Below are 20,960 nucleotides of genomic sequence, written 5' to 3'. Positions count from 1 at the left end.
CTAAAATGCTGGAGAATTTTCATGAAGATTTTAAAAAAATAAAATCTCAGATTACTGCAGAAATGTGGAAAACTAAATTTATGATTTTAAAAGTTCAAGGTTCTAGTTTTGGTGTACAAAGCCCTACGCAGTTTGGGACCAGGATACCTGAAAGACCATCTTACCCCTTATACACCCAGTCGATCACTGCACTCTGCAGGTGAGGGCCTCCTTCAGATACCATCGTATCAGGAGGTCCATTCTGCACAACATAGGAAGCGGACCTTTAGTGTTCTGGCACTGACCCTTTGGAATCCCTCCCCTTAGATATTAGACAGGCGCCATCTCTGTTATATTATTGATGCCTATTGAAGACCTTCCTCTTTTAAGTAGAGACCTTATTTTAAGTAGAGAGGCCTCTTTTAAGCCTTTTAAGTAAAGACCTTATCCCAGTCTGTGTCTGTGTTGGAATTGCTTTTTAAGATGTTTTTAAATTTGTTTTTTGAAGTATGTTTTGTTTATACATTTTAATTATATATATATGTTTACATATAAATTTTAATTATATCTATTTATCTATCTTTCTATAAATAAAAGCAAGAAACTGAGAGAATTGAAATTGACAGGTCTTTTCATCCCTAACAGCCCCACTACATAGTATGTCAAAAAGATATTCCTGTCTGTCCCAGACTTCAGTCATCTTAGTGACTGAGTGCCAAGAAAGTGAAGACAGATAATCCTTGTATGGATGTGTTCTTCCCTCCCACTCCCTTTGCAACAGCTGTCCCCAACCCCCTCACAGAGTGCTATTCGAGAGGTGGGGAATGTCAATCCACTGCTTGATACAGATGACAATTAATCCATTGTTGTCAAGAAAGAAAATAAAGAACTGCCACTCAACTTGGAGAACCATGACAATACATTTTTCCCTTTGTTTTTTGTGCACATGTTCCAAAGAGAAGAGTGATCAAAGGCTTTTAAAAAGTAATGTTGTTTGCCAACATTATTTTCTCTTACTAAAAAGGTTTTTTTTTTGCAGTATAAAGCAAATGTAAATATATGTGTGTGTGTGTGTGTGTGTGTGTAAATTGACCAGTGACACATGCATTGGTGATGAGACTTGATTACTGTAACACACTCTATGTGGGGTTGCCTTTGAAAACGGGTTGGAAATTACAGTTGGTTCAAAATGCAGCAGCCAGAATGTTAACTGGAGCACAGCGCAAGGAGCATATTACCCCTGTGCTTTATTGACACCACTGGCTCCCAATTTGTTTCCAGGCCCAATTCAAAGTGCTGGTTCTGACCTTTAAAGCCCTACACGGCCTTGAACCAATGTACCTGAGGGACCGCTTACGCCCATATGTTCCTACCCTGGATTTAAGATCGTCTGCCCCTGGTCTCCTCTGCGTGTCTGGAATGAAAGATGTTAGAATGACAGGCACGTGGGAGAGAGCCTTTTCAGCTGTCGCTCCCAAGCTACCCCAAGAAGCCCGCTCTGCTCCCTCCCTGATGGTTTTCCAGAGACCATCTTGTTCCAGAGAGCCTTTGGAAGGGACTGAAGGTAGAGCCTGAACTGATTTTAGCCTCCTATTTTAATTTTACCTTTTTAGTCCCTTCGCTACCACTCCCCTATATCTATGTCTATATCTATCGATATATGTATATGTGTATGTGTATATATTGTATTTTATGTATTTTAATTGTATTTTATGTATTTTAATTGTATTTTATGTATTTTAATTTATTTTAATGTTTTGTTGTCTTTATTGTGTACAATTTTATTATGTGTTCAGTTTTATTGTAAGCTGCCCTGAGTGCCCTATTATAGGGTAGAAGAGCGGGATAGAAGTATTTTAAATAAATAAATGTCGTGGAACATGTGCAAGGCAAGCACACACTTCTAATTTACCCAAGCCACTGTTTTCTGCATTGCATTCCTCTGTACTCAAATGATTCCTAGCTTGGAACTGGGATTTCAAGCACTGCCTAGGAATTGCAGGAATCCTTTGATTTAACCCACCCCCAAGAGAAGCAGCATTCACCAGTGAAGGAGACATGATCATTTCTGTGGCAAACCTCTTCCATCAATCCAACTTATTCTGCAATTAAGAAAGCAAATTATATATATATATCCAATCAAAATGTGATCTTGCCTCTTGAACTGCTTACTTCTTCCACAGTTTATTTCCACTGTATAGCCATTGTATAGAAGCATTCCTTATTATTAATCACAAAGAAAATAAATCTCTCCACAGCATTTATGCATAAACTAGTACTGCAACCAGTTGCCATTTTTGTTTCTTTAATTATTCTTCTGGGTTTCTTTGTTAACCTTTCCAGATGAACAATGCTATTTTTGAACAAGAATTCCCAAAAAAGCACACGTTTCCCCATGACTTCATACAACAATATGGCTTTAAACATACACACCCAACACTTCCTGCACCCTAGCACAGTGGGGCTGACCTCATACCCTGGAGTAAGTCCAGTGAAGTCAAGAGGGCTTCAGACCCCAATAAGTAAAATGCACTGCAAGATGCAATTATAGATATTAAATGGCAGAGAGCAAACAGTAGATATCAAACAATGAAGATAGACACAACATGTGCAAAGAGCATAACTGTGCAGAGAACACAATAAGGGCATTTGATCTTCAAACAGATCCGGAAGCTGAGACAATCCTCATTGGTACACTGAACACGTGATGGAAGAGCAGAGAAGACATAAATAACTCAGTTTTGAAAAGCATAAAGCCCTATTGCCAAGAATGGTCATGGAACGGATGTATGTCGCCCATCTCATTTTCAACCAGTAACAGCACAGCTCATCTGAAATCCTTTTTATGGCAAGCGACCACGGTCGGCTGGTGCACATTACAACTGATGGAGCAGAACGCAGAGAAACCAAGAGTAGGTGGAGTCAAAGTCAATGACAAGGAGAGACAACTAATGCTGGTTTTGCCCTCCTCCCCCCGAGTTCTACAAGGGAAACCCTGAGATTGAGAAGGAGGAGGCAGCTGGCAGCCAAATCCATCCACCCCCTGGCTGAGGGCAGACGGAGGTTACCAGGCAATGTTCCATTTGCCTGAGTGGATCAGAATTCTGGCCAAACAGCACTATGAAGAATGAAGCCTACGCCCTCTTTGTGGTGGCGAAGTGGTTTCTCATGAGAGCTCCAAAGGAATTACAGTTTAGTATTTATGTTGCAAAGATGAGACAAGGTGCACTGCATGGGACACATGACATCCTTCCTTCAAATGGCTTACTTTTCTTTTAAAAAATTGAGATGTGTGTACTCCCGATTCCCCCAAAGTGGATTTGCTCTGTTGGTCACAAATCCTGTGTCTGATAAAGCTCCATGACAGGACTGTGCCACAAAAAGAGATTGTGCTTCTGGAGTTATATTGATCCCCTCCCCCCTCCTTAAACTGCCACAAAAGTCTAAATATAAAACACTTATCCTTGGCTTCTTAGGGTACACACTGTGGCCTCTGCCAATTGAACATTCCTGATTGGAATGCTGTGATTAGAAAAGCAAGTCAGCTTGCTGTCAATTTTAAACTAGAGATACATAGAGGAATCCAGCTGTCAAAACGGTGCTGAATTTCTACACAACAGAAGGTAGCCAGGACTCTGGGATCTGCTGGACTGCTCCAAGTTTGAGGCAGTGTGCAGTGAGTGCAGGACGCAGGAGCATTTTGGGGGTGCTGTACACACGAAGTCATCCCCAAGTCATCCCTGTCCCAACACCATTCTTGGATCCAAAGCTCTTTTTGTTGGAACAGCTATAATCCAGGTTGTCCCAAGAATGCACTTCTCAAGCGCACGCTGCCTGAATGTGCCCACAGAGATGGCTTCCTCCGGAGATCTCTTATTGGGCCGGACATTCTCACTCATTTCATAGGATCACAGGAAGATGCCTTATACCAAGCCTGATTGGTCCATCTAGCTCGGTATTGTCTACACTGGCTGGCAGTGGCATTCCAGGGTTTCAGGCAGGAAACCTTCCCAGCCCTATCTGGAAATGCCAAGGATAGACCTTGGGACCTTCTGCATGCAAAGCAGATGCTCTGCCACTGAGCTATAGCCCTCCCTCTTCCATGCCCACTTACCTGGGAGGTCTTTTCCCTTCCTTTTCCGGTAACACTGAAGGTTGTCACTTTTGCAATGGAGGACAATGGCATATCAGCAAATGAAAAAAGGCATGTCATGGAAAAGACAAGAAACCCTTCATCTCTTTGATATTTTTGGGGGGCGGGGGGAAGACTCAAGAACAGCTTAGAAGCACCACTGTAATTATGGTACGTCTGAGCCTATAGCTTGAAAGTTGGAAAAGCAGAGAACACAGCGAGTGTCAGTCTATCAAAACACCAGTTTCCTCTCTTTCTGACTTTCTAAAGTCCCACAAAAAATAAAATGATGTAAACGGGGTTGATGGAACTGCACTTGCACAGCTGCAGCAGGGCATGACATCGTTTCCGGCAGCGCTTAGGGGGCGTGGAAACACTATTGAGGGAAGAGGCGCAGAGAAGAGCAATGAGCTCTAGTCGGCAAAGTGGCCCCCCAGTGTGCACAGATGGCACAGACAGCACCTCCCACTTTTAATAAACATTATGTTGGGAAGGTGTGTACAAGTGCAAAGTGCTCTAGGAAAAAACAAGCCACGTGAGTTTCAAAAGCTACGTGTGTGCAAGCCCTGAGGGTTCTCTCAGTATGAAAAGAAAAAGTATGCAGGCACACAGAGAGAAGTAGCTTTCACATCACACTGCTACATTTCGCTGCTGGGGGGGAAACAGCACCGCTTTGTTGTTTTTACCAGTCTGAGCATGCTCCTTTGCTCACCTGGCTGAGAGGACACCCAGATTTCTTGGGGGGAGGCGGTCCAGCAAATCCTCAATCTTCTCACTCTGAATTTTTATATAAAAAATGCAACCTTGGGCTTTTTGGGAGAGAGGGGCTATTGATAAACATCTGAGCATTTAACCCAGCCTTCACCAACCTGGTGCCCTCCGGATGTTTTGGACTACAATTCTCATCAGTCCCAGCCAGCATGGCCATGATGGAAGTTGTAGTCCAAAACATGTGCAGGATGAAAGCTGATTGAGCCACTTTTCTGGATGCCTAGGGCGATTAAAAATGCTGCAAAGCAAGACGGAGGGAGACAGAACACAGATGCAACAATCCCAGTTTGCTGCTGGTCCTGTACTGATTGCCCAGGCTGGGGTACAGAGGAGCACTGTGGCTGCTATCTCTGCACTTGTTTTTTTGGGGGGGAGCACAGTAAGAAGTAATGGATATTCCCCACAGGCAACAAGATGTCCAGCTAAAGAATAAAACGATATTTACCAGTACTCAGCTCTTCCAAGGAAGCTGGAGTGCATTTTTGTATATTGGGACACCTTTTCAGGATTTGGTTTTATTCTGGGTCTTTGCTATTTCCTCTCCTTGACAAACAGTAACTTTTCCCAATTTGCTTTTCAGAGATGCGTGGACATGAGGCAAAGCCAAAGCTAGAAAGTTCCAAATCACTTTTCTGCATCATGTCCGCATTACCTTTCAGCCAAGCACCTTCCCACCTTCAACACGCCCACATGGGAATAAGAAAAGACCTACACATCATTGTTAGCATCAGGACATTCTTCTCAAGGGAATATTCCATGGACTTGCACAAATCCTAGAGCTGCCCTAGTTTTAAAAAGTATCAGCCACACTGCTCAGTACAATGGATATTTATAGCACCTGGAAATAATTGGTTTCAAGTTTCTATACCAGGACAGAGTCTATTTCATAAGCAATGCAATGGATTAAGATCTGGTTGACTGGGAGAGGGTAATAAAAAGCCAACTGTAATGCAGTGGGGTAACTGCACTGCAAATTTTCTGCAACATACGTTAATCTTCCAACTTGTTGCTAAAAGGGGAAAAAATTGATCCATTGCCAAAAATTCAGCAAGGCACAGCGGCCCTCCCCACTGAAAACGTCAAGCATGCACCGTAATGGAATTAGGTAACTAAGAACAAAGGAACATTTGTATCACAGTTTGAGGCAACATGATTCCGCCCTCCTTAGAACTGGTTTCTTTCCTTCCTGAACATCCATGCAGAAATTGCACAGTGATTAATGTAAGGCAGCAGCCTGATCCAACGCACGGATTTTCTCCATAAAATTCCTCTTAAAAGGCATCATGAAGTCGTCAAAGTCCACCTCATAAGTAAAACGCTGCCGACGCAACTCCCTCTTCTTTAGAAGATCTTTTGTCGTTGCTTCTGGATTCCAGTTCTTGAAAGAGAGAAGCAACCCACAATTGAAGATTCAGTACTATTTAGCAAATGGGCTATTCTTACATTGCTTAACAGAAGAAGAAAGCACCATTAATGATACTTTATCAGAATGTTTATCTAGAGGTGTCAGCCAGGGTTGCTGATTTGGCAGCCACAGAGAAACATCTGCCCACAGAGGCTTTCCCTGGCTCCCACAAAGTCCCTCGCCTCCATGTTGCCACTGCCCCACCTGTCCCACACTGAAATTAGGCTTGAAAGAAGCATTCTATGGTAGTCAATGGAACAGGCTGCAGCATGTGCTTGGCTGCGAGGTCTTTGGGGCACCCAGAACAGTTTCTCCAGTTTGCAAATGTGCTCATGGGCCTCAAAAGGCTAGCAACCCCTGGTTACTCTCTCACTTATTCCCAGGAACACAGAACTTCTGTGTCCCCCAGGCTGCATTCTTATCCAGAAGCATATCTGGTCTCACAAACTGATTCACCTCAGCAGTGGTGCCAGGTTCTATAATAATGTTAGCACCAGTTTACGGCTATTAAAGGATCCAGAATTATGGAGCACAAGCACTCAGGCATAGTTGGGACATCACATGCAGCCCTCCCCAAAAGATAAAATATTCAAGAGTAGAACCTCTTTGTGACAATTCTGGATTCCCCCCATTCCACAATAGGAAAGATAGGAAAGCATTCTGCCACATTCTACCCCCTCCTTTCCCTACAGACCCTCTTAGGTGTTAAGATGGGCAGAGGCAGGCCTCTTGGTAGTTCCACCACCCTATGAAGTTTGGGGGGTGATGACCCAGGAGAGGGCATTCTCTGTGGCAGTCCCTAAGCTGTGGAACTCCCTTCCCACAGAGGTGAGCCTGGTGTTTTCATTAAGGAGTTTCTGACATCTGCTGAAGATGCACCTTTTTACCCTGCCTTTTGACATCTGGGAAGTGTGTATTTTTGGGACCCACCTATTCTCTGGATTGTACTTGTCTTAAACTATGTTTATATTGTATTTTGAAATTGCTGTAACCCACCCTGGGATCTAATGGTGAAGGTCAGGCAAGAAATAAAATCTTCATCATCATCATCAATCTTCATACATCTGGCATAAACCGGATAACCCAGGTTTGGCTCATGGACAGCTAGTTGACTATCCCTTAGTCTAGAAATGTGTTGAGGAACCTTGGCCCTCCAGTTGTTGTTGTATTCCAAATCCCATCAGTCTCAGCTAACATGGTCAAGTGTCAGGACTGATGGGAACAGTAGTCCAAGAACATCTGGAAGGCCACAGATTTCCCACCACTCTCCTAGAAAGACATTGGTATCAATGGCATGGTCTCAATCACAGTGGAATTCCAGATGGTTCTCATCAGCATAAGCTAGAATAAATAGGAATGGTGAAATGCTGAAAAGCGGCTCAAAAGGGACACAGGGAATTCTAATACCTGAATATTCTGAGCTCCTGTGCTTTGAATAATGGGGATTCTAATGGTGTTTATTTCAATAAGGGGTGGGCACCCACATGAATGATGAACGCAGTTGCACAAATGCTAGGAGCTCAGCAAAACAAGATAACATCCGTCATATTTTGCAGACATACTTACTCTCTGTGGTGTGAAAGTGATATTAAGTTTCCTTGTAGCTCCTCTGGTTATCAGTGAATTCAAATGGACGACATTATCCTTGAGGGATTCTTTCTTCTCTTCAAACAGAGATTTCTCAACAGCTGGTTCAAGTGGCTGTGGAATCTGAAACATACAACATTATCAGTTGCATATATATGCTTGCATTGTAAATATCTCATGCAGTTATCCAGGAGAGATCTGTTTGCATCCACGTTTCTAATTATGTGTCAAAATCCAAAGGCCTGAAGTAGTAGGTAAGGGGGCTGTGGCAATAGGTATGGAAGCCAGCAGGCTGATCCCCCACCCCTGCAGTCTGAGCACTGATTCCACCTCTAATGATTAGGGGAAACGCCATAACTCAGGGGCAGAGCTTTGCATGCAGAAGGTCTTAAAGACTCTTGCCTGAAACCCTGGAGAGTCATTGCCAGTCACAGCAGACAATGCTGAGCTAGAAGATCTGACTCAGGAGAAGGCAGCTCTGAACACATTTTCCCATTTATAAGTAGCCTCCGGCTGTTCCCTGCAAAAACACTGCAAAGCCTGCAGAAATTCAAAGCACATTTGCATATCCTTTATGGATGTGCACAGTTTATTTCATGCTGCCTCGGGAAAGGATTTGGGACCCTTGCATGAAGCATTGGGAGGAGCCTTAATCTTAGCTCTGCCACCTGAGATCCTTTCAAACTGGAGATGTTGGGGACTTTACCACTCTGCCACTAAGCCCACACTTTTCTTGGTGGCAGGGATGGGCAGGTGGGGAAGAGAGAAATTTGGACCTGTGAGTCCCCAGTGAAAGTGTCATGACTAGCCCACTGAACCAGGTTTTCCAGCAGCCATTCTTGCCTTGCAGGCATTCTCCAGCACAGGACTTTTTGTTGTTACCAGTCTTAAATGACCAGGAAGATGCTAAAAGATGGTCCATATACAGTAGGGCCCCGCTTCTCGGTGCCCCGCTTTTTGGCAATCTGCTAATACGGTGCCAGCGGGGCGATCAGCTGGAGGGGGAGAGGAAGATCAGCTGTAGAGTGCTACAGCTGATCTCCTCTTCTGGCACGATCAGACTTCTGTGCTTGATCTGATCACGCCAGTGCGCTACAGCTGTAGTGCGCTACAGCTGATCTTCTCCTCCTCTGGCGCGATCAGTGGGTTAGGTGCCAGACCCTTGTGATCCGCTACAGGTGATCCGCTTTTCAGCGCTTTTCGCTTTTTGGTGGGGGTCTGGAACCTAACCTGCCGTATAAGTGGGGCCCTACTGTATGTGGCTACGGTTCAATTCAAAGTGATGAGGTTCCACAGCGGCGTTCTCCAACCTTGGGTCCTCCAGTTGCTGATGGACTACAACTCCCATCATCCCTGATCATTGGCTAAGCCAACATCTAGGGACCCAAGGCCGAAGAATGCTGCTGTACAGCAGCATGGCCGTTACCTCGTCTTTCACAGACTCTTTCGATTCCGGCTCTGCAGACTTCGCCTTGGGGGCAGCAGGTGCTGCTGGTCCTGCTGCCTTAGGCTTGGTCCCCTTCTTCCCCTTTTGCTTGTCCCCTTTGCTTTCCAGTGGTTTTGGCAGGCGGTCCAGCGTGTCTTGAATGAAGTGGACCAGCCGGGTGTCAGCATAAGCCTTTGCAACCTCCAGAGCATTTTGTCCTGTTTCAGACGAGAAGGAGTCTAAGTGAGGAGGGGAAGACCCAGCTTCATGGTGCACAGCGCTGCAAAAACGTTGCTCCTTGACGAAGCTCTGGGTTTACACGTTAATTGTCTCCTATCTTGACTGCTGCAACCAGGGTTGGCTAGTGCCTATTGGGACTGGTAGGGCAGGAGGCCAGGAGGCCAACAGTAGGTGAAGGCAGAGCTAACTCACTCTGCTTTTGTCCCCATCCTCCTCCCTGATGAATTCTACAAGTGAGAAAGCGTTGAGACTAAAGAGGAGGAAGTTGACCGCCAGGGCCTCCCCTTGGGCTGACTGCAAGGAAGAGGGCAGGCAGGTTGGAGCTACCTCAGGGCAGAGTGAGGGTGATGGGGCGGGGCCCCATTCATCCTCAGGCACCAACCTCCACTGGCGCAACCTTTTCTTCTCTGCCCTTCCACTGTGGCACCTCAGCCTTCTCACCTCTGTCCAGAACTGAATCACTACAATCATTCCCTTCTTGCACAGAATGCCCGTCCTTAAAATCCTGATACCGGCTTCTACTCCAGCAAAAACTCTTCACCTTTACCAGCAGAGCACCAATAGCCTTCTCCTCTCTTATCTCCCTGCTTGTGTATCCTGAAACCAGAGCTTGGAAAAGTTACTTTTTTAAACTACAACTCCCATCAGCCCCAGTCAGCATGGCCACTGGAGTGGGCTGATGGGAGTTGTAGTTCAAAAAAGTAACTTTTCCAAGCTCTGCCTGAAACATCCTTGCCCATGATCTTCACTCCATCAGCACCATCCCCCTTAGGTGTTCAATGGCCCCCTGATCCCTTCAATGATTCCACCCTTTCTCCCTTGCTGCCCCTTATGCCTGGAACTTAGGAACACAGGAACATTAGAAGAGCCCTGCTGGATCAGGTCAGTGGCCGATCTAGACCAGCATCCTGCTCTCAGAGTAGCCATCCAAGGCAGGGCCTTCTTCCCAAACTTCTTTCCAAAATGCCTCTACGTGGCCACCTCTCCTTTTTTCCCTTCCGATCTTTCAAAATCCACCTTCCATGAAGCCATCAGCACTATCAGTCTTCATCCCCCTGTAAAAACTGAGACTTGTTTTTTGTTTTTGCTCTCTGAAACACATACAGCACATTAACAGCGATCTCTATATGAGCAGCAATTTTGGAAAGAGAAAAAAATGGTTGCTACAACAATGATTTGTTGAATTTAATGGGGAAACAAACTCTGTTTCTGTGGTAGCACAAGGCTACAGATCTCTCTCACACTGGATGTTCAACCAAGCCCACTTTTGACATATGCTGGGATGCAATGTGGCAGGTTTGATTTCTGACACAGGTCTTTAATTGTCTACACCAGCGGAATAATATCCCAAACTTTCCTAGTGTCTGATTTGCTTTCCATCAGAAAAGAAATAATTGGCAGTTGGATGCACATAAGTCTTGAACATCCTGAACAAGCTGGGGGGGCGGGGGGGGGGGAAACACACAATCTTAATATGCATTGGAATGCAAGATGCATCTGTACTGCATTACTCTCTCTGTACATAAAAAACCTAGCATGTCAGGGAGAAGGCAAAGCTAGATCCCTTCTCTCTGACATTCTTTTCTGTGTCATTCAGTCATCTAACCACCCCCTCCCTTGCAATCTCAAGTGGTACAGCCGAAACATAGGTTGATCTCTTCAGGGAGAATGAGGCCACTGTTAGTGAATATTCATGGCATTCAATCAGCCATGTTAAAGCAGTCTTTGCACATCCAAAGTTACATTTATGGCTTGTTAGAATCTCTTTCAGTTATTTTGCCAGATCCTTTGATGGTTCCATCACATCAAGAACACAGAGAGGAAGGATGCTGTTGAGATATAGCTTTCCCTAAATCGATGGCAAGAAGTTGTGGTTAAGCATTTACACATGATTGGATTTTATATCCAATGATGCCCCTCACATTGACATGGAAGGCTCTACGAGAGCTCGTCCAGATGACCTGTTTATTCAGCATTCATCCTGATTTGTTTGCACAAAGTTATGTGGTGAGTAAACTAGGCCTGGTTTTTATTGAGCATTACTTCTGGTTTGTTTATGGGGCAGTTATATGACAATAAGCATTCATTCTGATCTGCTTGTGGGCATTTCACATGTCTTCCTGTTAGTAATTTGTTCATCCCACACTTTTCAATGCATTTTCCCATCACTTTCCAAACTGCAAAAAGATATTTTTAAAAAGTGTTTTGTTACATTAGGGTGAGAGGCCACTTTAATCCACATTAACTGTGCAAACCTAAAGTTCTGGGATGTGCTTGAATCCCTCACGCAATATAGTGACAGCCTAGAGGCAGGCATCCTGATATAGTGGAGGCTTCTGTCAGTGGAATGGGTGGGTGGGGAAGGCAATCCTTGCCAATTCCCCCTCCCCCTGCAGCCCCCCCCATACCATCACCCAGACTGTTCTGAAGAACCCCTCCTGAGCAGGGGGGGAGGGGGGATCGTCAAAAATCACATCCCTCCGCACTCTGCTGACAGATGTCTCTTCTGGATCAGCATGAGGGACACTCCTGGATACAACCTATCAAATATAAGCTAAAAGGTGATGTTATATGCTGGGGAAAAAACGGTTTTTAAAAAGAAGGAAAGAAGCGATTAAATTGTTTTTATATTGTTTTAAATTTTAAAATTGTGTTCTAAATTGTTTTTAAAATATGTGTTTTAAATTGTATATTTGTTTTAATGTTTTTGATTGCTGTAAACTGCCCAGAGAGCTTCGGCTATGGGGCGGTATACAAGTGCAATAAATAAATAAATAAATACTCAATTTCTCCTCTAGATCAATAATTTGAAAACCAGATAATCCAAAAAAGAACCAGTAGGAATCACTGCTAACATAAACCTTCTTCTTCATAGTTAATTTAAAGATTGCATTTGCCATCAGTCAGCAGTGATGCAACAGTTTACCTCTTCTGTTTTCCATCTGAGGCTTAGCACCAGTGTTGATTAAATACTGCACAGTGTCCAGCCGACAACTCTCAATCCCTCTCATTAATGGGGTTCCATCGTTGATTGAAATAGCATCTACTGTTGCTCCAGAACTAACAAGCAGTTCAGCAATATCCTGCTGACCTGCATGGCATGCGTGGTGGAGAGGAGTCCACATGAAATTGTCTGTTGCATTCACATTAGCCCTGCAGATAAAGAATTGTTGCTCTCTACATAAGAAACATACTGTTTTGCCACCTGATACTTGAAGAATTTGATCGCTGTGCATTCTGATGAGAAGCTGCCTGATCTGCACACACTGACGCCACTGAGGGCTTAAAAGAGCTCTTTGCACCCTCTGAAATTCCTTGGAATGCCCCGTGAAAAGCAGTCAAACAGCAACTCTCATCTTCTCACACATAGCAGCATTTTACTGTAGCTTTTCTCAATACAACGATGGTGAACCTGTGACTCTACTGACGGGAGTTGGGTTCCAACTCCCATCAACCTCAATGGTCAAGGATGATGGCAATTGCTGTCTCACAACAACTGGAGGACCAAGGCTCCCCCTCCCTGATGTAAACAGCTAGTTCTTCACACTATCTTTTCACCACAGTCAAAATCAGAGCTTGGAAAAGTTACTTTTTTGAACTACAACTCCCATCAGCTCAATCCAGTGGCCATGCTGGCTGAGGCTGATGGGAGTTGTAGTTCAAAAAAAGTAACTTTTCCAAGCTCTGGAATGATATAGCAGAATTGGGACGCAAGGACCTTACTGCTTCTAAACAGCAAACAGTGGATTGGTCCTTCGATCACCCTTACTACACTGACCTCAAGCACAGAGACAAATCTATCAAGAGGGCTCCATGAATTCCTTCATCTGCTCTCTGATGGCAGGTGACCCCCCACCAGTTCACAGTGAATTATTGTTGTGTTGTTATTTGTATTTATTGCCCTCCCTTCAACAATAGGTCCCAGGGCGAGTTGCAAACTCTAACACTATATTAAAATGAATTAAAACACATTACAACCATAAGAATAGGGTGGGTTCTGAAAACATATATCACAGGAGCCGAAGGCCAGGGCAAAGAGGTGTGTCTTTTGCATTCACTGAAAACTGTATAGTGAAGGTGCCAGACGCATCTCTGTAGGGAGGGAGTTCCACAATTTAGGGGCTTAAAAAAGAGAAACTTCTCTCCCGGGCCACCATCACCTGAATTTCTGAGGGAGGCGGAACTACCAAGAAGGTCCTCTTTGCTGATCTTAACACCCAAGAGGGTATGTGGGGAAGGAGATGGTCTCTGAGATGTTTGGGGCCTAAGTTGTTTAGGGCTTTAAATACTAACGTGAGCACCTTGAATTGGCCCCAGAAACGAACTGGCAACCAGTGCAACTGTTTTAGAACAGGGATTATATTCACTCATAGGCAAAAAACCTTGCAATTTAAGAGTGTACCTATAGCCCACAGATATTTCTATCAAACTTTAAAAAGCAGGGAAATTGGGCAGCTCTAGCGAATGCATCAGGGGATGCATTTGTCAAAATGCAAACAAAATGTGGGTTGGTCTTTCACAGTCCAATCCACTTGCTGTGTAGCTTGGAAGAATTTGGTAACTTGTCAAGGAGGATGAGGGGGAAGGAGGGGATTGAAAGGGGATGGGGAGGGGAAGGGAGGGGTGAAGGAAGGTGGAGGGAAGGGCAAGAGGGAGGGGATGGGAGGGAGGAGGAGGGGAGAGCAGGTTTGATAATTTGCATGCTTTTTGAGTTCAGTGAGATTCACTCCTGTGCTATGATGCTTAGGATAGGTGAAATTGACTTGGGGGATGGGGAGGGGAGGGGGAGCAGAGGAGATTGAGTGGGCAGGCACTGGACAGAGGGAAAGCCCTTTTCCTTTCCAAAAGGAAAACATTGTGAACAGTATCATTCTTTTTCAGGGTTTCCCCCACCTTTTTATTTTACAGCAAGCACATGTAGCCTCCCACCCAAATTTAGACCAAAGCTGTCCCTGGCCACATCCACACCAGACCTTTCTTTCACTTTAGACAGTCATGGCTTCTCCCAAAGAATCCTGGGAAGTGCAGTTAGTGACGGGTGCTGAGAACTGCTAGGAGATGCCCTGTTCCCCTCACACAGTGTCAATCAGAGTGGCTGACTGTTAAACCACTCTGGCCACTGGAGCTCTATCAGGGGAACAGGAGTCTCCTCTCAGCACCCTTCACAAACTACACTTCCCAGGATTCTTTGGGGGAAGTCATCACTGTCTCAAGTGAAAGAAAGGTCTGGTGTGGGTGTGGCCCCCTGATTAGCCAAGCCCAGCAGCTATGAGTCTGGCCTTTAGAACACTGACAGTTGGTTCTTACTGAGCATGCCCAACATTATCATCGAGTTCAATGCTAAATGTCTTAAATTAATTAAAAATCAGCCAGGCATTTTTTAACTTTTAAACTGTAGAAGATGAAGGTCAGAATATGGGACAAGGTCAGTAATAGGATAACAGGTACTCTGTGAACATGTCTGATATTTAATTAATTTCAACAGATTATGAGAACTCTGACAGAAAAAAGTCCAAAAGGGGTCTGGTTTTTCTCTCTCTCTTTTTAGACTTTGAACTCTCGATTCTCTCTGTTTTGTGTATCACCATGAAAATTGAGAGGATTGTTAAGGAAGCGTTTCTGAGTTCAGGACTATAAGTTTGGTAAGGTTTTGTTTTGAAATGAGCTTATGGGAAGCATCAGAATGGCATGGGGGGTATTTTCCATCTAACATTGTGGAATGCAAAAAATTCATGCTGACTATAGAATACAGCCACTTTTGTGGCTGTATAAGTTCTAAAAGGAACCCCAGCCAGTAATCTGGATGCTGCATTTTGGACCAGATGAAGTTTCCAAGTCATCTTCAAAGGCAGTCCCATGTAAAGCACATTGCAATCATACAAACTGAAAATTATTGCAGATCACGCGAGAGAAGGGAAGGGCTCTGCTTCCCATCACACTGGCTTCACAGAAGCAGAAAAAGGGACTTGCTCTGTTCCTGTATTCTGCAAAATCCCCACTGGAAATGAAATCAGATTTATAATTCACACACACACCCGTCCTTTGGCAAATGCAAGAGGTTTTCCTGTGGTGCTTCAGAGAAGCAGCGAAAGTCCCTTTCAGCAAGCCTTCTACATGGAGGTTTTTATCCAAAGTGTTATCTGTATTTTTTTATATATATATATGCAATTGTTTCTTATATGTTTTTATTGTATTGTGAATATATGAAATTGTTATTGTTAGTTTTCAGACCAGCTCATGCAGCTTTCCTGGACCTAAGTTACCACACTGCTCTTTCCTTGCAAGGCTTTAGAGCAGAGCAGTCTAGCTGGCCAGTTCTTTGTCTAGTTCTTTTCCAGTTAGCAAGCTAAGCAGGAGGTGACTAGCTTGATTCAGAATTACAAGTGTTGTAGAATAATATTTCACTGGCCTGATCAGCCTTAAAACTTTAGAATATGAAATGCCTCCAATATGTTTATGGTGCTGCTGTTGTTTTTTAACCACACTTTTAGGAATGCACTTTCAAAGAACGCAAATGTTGCAACATTTGCACTCTATCTTTTGCCTTTATTTATTTATCAAGGATTATGTGTGTATATATGTGTGCCTCTCCGTGTGTGCCTGTGTGTGTGTATACACACACACAGATACACACCACCTTTTCTCCAAGGAGCTAAGGCTGGCATACATAGTTCTCTCCTCCAGGTGGGTTAGGCTGAAAGATGGTGAATGACCCAAAGTCACCCAATGAGCTCCATGTCTGAGGAAGGATCTGAATGTCCTATAATCCAACCACCACACTACACTGGCTCTCCAGTATCTTGGCTCATGTGGATAACCATAGCGCTCCTCCCATAGATGGAGAAGTTGCTCCTCACATCAAATTTAGTCTTAGTCTTTTCTTACGTGAAAAAAAGCCCAGGAAAACTAACAGGAGACTGTTGCATATGCCTGTCAAGTAACATTTAGCCACTGGTCTTCAACTGGTGGGTTCAGGACCCACTACTGGGTCACATTCTGATCTAAGGTGAGTCACAACAGCAGCCAATCATCATGCAAATATATGGTTTAAAAAAACCCGAAGAAATAGGTCCCCAAGTGCGTGTTTGAGTTAAAGGAGGCTCCTGGGTCTGAAAAAGACTGCTGATCTAGATTTACCCTTTGCGTACAGCCTTTTACAATTATTTCCTGCTGTATCTTCACAACCACCTTGTGAAGTAAGTTAGGATGAGACTTGATGACTTGCCCATCAAGTCCCCATCTACACTCTATCCAAAGCAAAATGCACAACGCTTTGCACGGCACATAGACATGCCCGCCATAAGTCCCAAAGAGCTACGCTGCCTGACCACAGGGTGACCTTCTCATGCAAAAAAGCCCTGTACGCCACTAGAGAAAGTTAACCTACCCCCTTTCTAGGAGGAACTTCACCACTTCAATGTTGCCACTTGCGCAGGCAGCCATCAAGGGAGTTTTGTAGAAATGGTCTCGCACATCCACTGGCACCCCCGCCTCAAAGGCCTTTTTCAGGGACGAAAGGTCTCCTTCTTTAGCGAGGTAGTTGATGTTGGAAAAGGTCTTCAGTGGGTCATCAATGTACCACCAGGAATCGTCCTGAATGGGATGCTCAGGCGGGTGGTCCCGATTGAAGCGGCTGCAGTCAGTGACGTTCTGATAGGTTTCAATCATGTACTCGGGTGGGCCGCCATCTGAGCGCCGCGGGCATGAGCTCTCTGGAATCACACAGATCGGCATTGGGATGGCAAACTTGCCTTTCTTGCCTTTCCCTTTCTTGCCCTTTTTCTTCTTGGGACCATAAGATGAAAGGAGGAAGGCTTTCTGCAAGTACCGGTTGCCCTTAAGGAATTCCTCAGTGTTAATCCCTCCTGTGCGTGTTTTCTCGTGAGCCTGAACAATTATCGGTAATTGTTCGGGATCCACAAATGAACACTTCTCCTCAATGATGGACAGAAAATCCTCTTTGCTCACAGTCCCGTCACCTCGATCCACTGACTCAAATACTTCACGAAGACTCGCCTGATGTTCTACAGACCAATCATGCAGCCGAATAGCCCAGGGTGGGTTAGGGTTCTTCACCCCAGGTTTGGGTTTGTAAAATTTGGCAAAGCGCCGCTCAATCTTACGAATCTCCTTCATGGCTGCTTTGAATCCACCGTCTTTAGCGACCTGTCTTGGGGTCTTTTTCTCTAGATTCTTCCATGTAGGATCACAGCCTAAAAGGCAGAAGAATATGTTTCCCTGAAGACAAACCCAAAAGCTCACAAAAGAAGCAAAAAGGTCTGGGGGTCAGCAAGAAAGTGGGTGAATTATTCATTTTATGACTCTCAGGGTTTTTATAGGATAGAGGTAGCCAACTTGTTCTGGCCTGAGGGCTACCCTTGGCCAACTCTTGGGGGCCGCATGCCATTGAAGGATGTGACCAAAAATGCTAGTCAAGGATAAACCAGACAATCGTAGGCGCATATCCAAAAATGGTTCCAGAAGTAAACCAGAGGTAAACTCTCAGTATGAATGCATCACTTTAGCCATGTTAGTGCACAGTGGAACATTAGGAACTCAATGGGGTGGAACAGACTAAGTTAGTTGTTATTTATAATATTTATAACCTGCCCTACTTCCTGTGATCTCTGAGTGGGGAACAATAAAAAAAATCAAAATAGAGTCCATTGACAGTAAGTAACAAAAATGTAAGATGCTGCAGATCAGTCAGAAATTACAGCTGAACATTAAAAATGATCACAGGCTTGGGTAAACAGCTATGTGTTAAGCTGGTGCCTACATAATAGTGAAGCCAGCACCAGCTGGATTTCAGAGGGAAAGAATTCCATAACTGGTGCACCACTACAGTGAAGGCCCTATTGGGGTGAGGGTGTTAGTGAAGAGCTGCTCCTTTCCACCCAATATGTAGGGCAAGGAGAAAACTGGAAGCATGGCTACCCATAGCAGTTTGGGTGACTGACAGCTAAGAGTAACTGGATTCTCCTTTGCAAGTGATGTCTGACTAAGAGGAAGAAATGAACCGCTGCACGCTGAGAAGACTGGAAAGTGGCTCATATGTAGCGGGGGTTCAAATGCCCCCTCCTCACTCACTGAAAGAGTGGAAAGCACAGGAGGGGTTGTGGAGTTGGGCTGGCTAGTCACATCCCTGAACAACCCACATGCCAGCCAGCCATTCCCCACTCCTGTGAGCTGGCCTTTCAGCAATCATGTGAAGAGGCCCTACGCAGATACTGTCATGCCTTGTAGGGCTCCTCCAAGTAAGGGGGAATCATGAGCCAATCAGGGTCTCCCCTCGCATGGAAGAGCCGTGTGTGTCTACAGAAATATATGCATAGTGACGCTGTACATTGCCACTGAATGACCCCCTTGTGCATCCTTTCAATGCATGGGACGAGGGGGTAGGAAGTCATACGTTTTTTAAAAAAAACCTGTCGATTTTTGCATCTTAAAAGATTGTTCCCCTCTTGTTTGAGTGCAATGGATTCTCATTCTCTTAATCAGGCAACTGAACAGCTGTATTTATTCCCAGAAGGGAAAGCACTTCATTTTCAGACAACCTTCCTTTACCTCTTTGACCTATAAATCTGCAACACTCCGCAAAACCCCCAGAAGCAGCATAATGAAGTGGCGTATTTCCATTCATAGCTATCAGGCCCACATCTCCGTCATAAGCAGAAATAATCTTCAGGATCTGGAAAGCAAAGTCAACACAATTAAACAGAAATAAACACACACGCACGGGCACACACACACACACTTATTATACTATTTTTTCCCAGCAAAAATTGCAGCTAATGGATATCATTTACGCAGTTTAAAAAGCTACCACTCTAATCTTATAAGCTGAGTATAGTGGACACCATTGAAAAGCACAGTACATTAATATTTGACTGTGCGATGATGGCAAGAGGGCAAAATCTGCACAGAAATGCCTCCCTTTAAGACAAGGGCTGGGAAACCTGCAATCCTCCAGATGTTGAGGGACTACAACTCCCACCATCTTTGACCACTGCACTAGGCTCACTGGAGCTGATGGAAGCTGGGAATTCAGCAACATCTGGAGGGCTGCAGGTCTTCGGTCCATGTCTTAAGAGAACATTTTCTCCATCTAATAAGGGTCAAACTACACATCATATGAAATGTGTCTTTGCATTTGTGAGTATGTTTGTGCGGGGAGCCCTGATCCAGATCAGGACTGCAGTGGAAGGATGTTTAACCTCCCCACCACACACTGAGCCCCCATATAAATTCCCCTCCCCACCTGAAACTATTGTGCAGCCTTCTTTCTGGGACAACACCGAGATCTGGGTGTTGAGTGGGGTGCCAATCTTTGATGGAATTGCACAACAAGATACAATTAAACCCCCTCGACCTGTGCTGCAGTCTCAATCTGGGTTGGGGCCTTTGCAGCTGCTGTCTACAAACATACTTGTGCAAAAACACATATAATATAATGTGCACTTTTGCCATTAAGAGGTCATCATTCCAACTTCTTTCCCCAGCTGCCTATCAGTGTCAAAATCATTCTGATCTGAACTGCCTCCTCACTACTCTTCAGATCTTCAAGACTCTCCTTTTCCCCTCCACAACATCTATGTCAGGGGTTCCCAAATTGTGGTCCGCAAGCTTCACTGAGGTGGTCCACGGCATGTCCACATTGATTTATAACTGTATTTTTATTGCTTGTTTCATTTTTTTATATTGCATGTTATGGTATCACAATGTCAATTCCCTGGAATACAATAAAAGACAGTGTAGGAAATAAAAGACACAATAAAAATAACAATGAAAAATCATACAGCATCTAGCACAGCACATTACATTGTTACAACTGGCAGAAAAAAATCATTAAGTCGTCCACTAAGCCCCTTAGCAATTTTCAAGGGGTCTGTGGGGGGGGGGAAGTTTGGGAACCATTGATTTATGTCAAGAGTGGCTTGGCATTTTTGGCCCAAGGGCTGCATTCACTCTTGGTAGACCCTCCAAGGGCCACATACCAGCAGGAGGAGTGGCCAAAAGTGGATGTGGCCACCTCATGCTCTCTCACACACAGAAGACCCACACAAGCACGCACCTGCACAGTCCACATTCCTCAGTGGATCCATGCAGATTGGCCCCCTCTCCACTTATGAAATGATCCATCTGATGACGAGGGAGATGGCAAATGGCATCCCCATCAGGGCACTGCGCTCTGCCTACCCCAGCAGTGTGTCTACTTGTTTTCATATGAATTTGCCATCACTGCCAAAATAGGCGGGATCTTGGGGGTGTGGGCAAAAATACGTTTGCTTGGGGGACTGGATCAAGCCCCTGAACTTAACCACCCCTGATCTACCTAAAGAAGTCATAGAAATGAAAGAAAGTGAAGGAGAGGTGCTGGACCACAAAATTAACTTGTATTCTAAAGTGGCACTGATATG

At 44.6% G+C, this 20,960-nt stretch overlaps 1 protein-coding gene across 2 annotated transcripts in view; it reads right to left on the bottom strand.

Annotated features, from left to right (window-relative positions):
* Positions 1-5,483: 5,483 nt before the first annotated feature.
* Positions 5,484-20,960, bottom strand: part of ANKEF1 (ankyrin repeat and EF-hand domain containing 1) — a 28,783-nt gene continuing 13,306 nt past the window's right edge. For both annotated transcript variants that reach the window (XM_061622547.1, XM_061622548.1), the window contains exons 5-10: positions 19,108-19,231; positions 16,928-17,753; positions 12,467-12,693; positions 9,301-9,518; positions 7,854-7,997; positions 5,484-6,260 (exon numbers count right to left, since the gene is read on the bottom strand). In XM_061622547.1, the coding sequence (XP_061478531.1) occupies positions 6,099-6,260; positions 7,854-7,997; positions 9,301-9,518; positions 12,467-12,693; positions 16,928-17,753; positions 19,108-19,231 (1,701 nt within the window). In that variant the 3' untranslated portion in view covers positions 5,484-6,098. The remainder of the gene's footprint in view (positions 6,261-7,853; positions 7,998-9,300; positions 9,519-12,466; positions 12,694-16,927; positions 17,754-19,107; positions 19,232-20,960) is intronic.

Source organism: Rhineura floridana, chromosome 4 (genome assembly GCF_030035675.1).
Source record: "Rhineura floridana isolate rRhiFlo1 chromosome 4, rRhiFlo1.hap2, whole genome shotgun sequence".
NCBI classification, from domain to species: Eukaryota; Metazoa; Chordata; class Lepidosauria; order Squamata; family Rhineuridae; genus Rhineura; species Rhineura floridana.
Note: the sequence above shows the minus strand (reverse complement) of the source record. Positions and strands in the feature narration are given on the sequence as shown.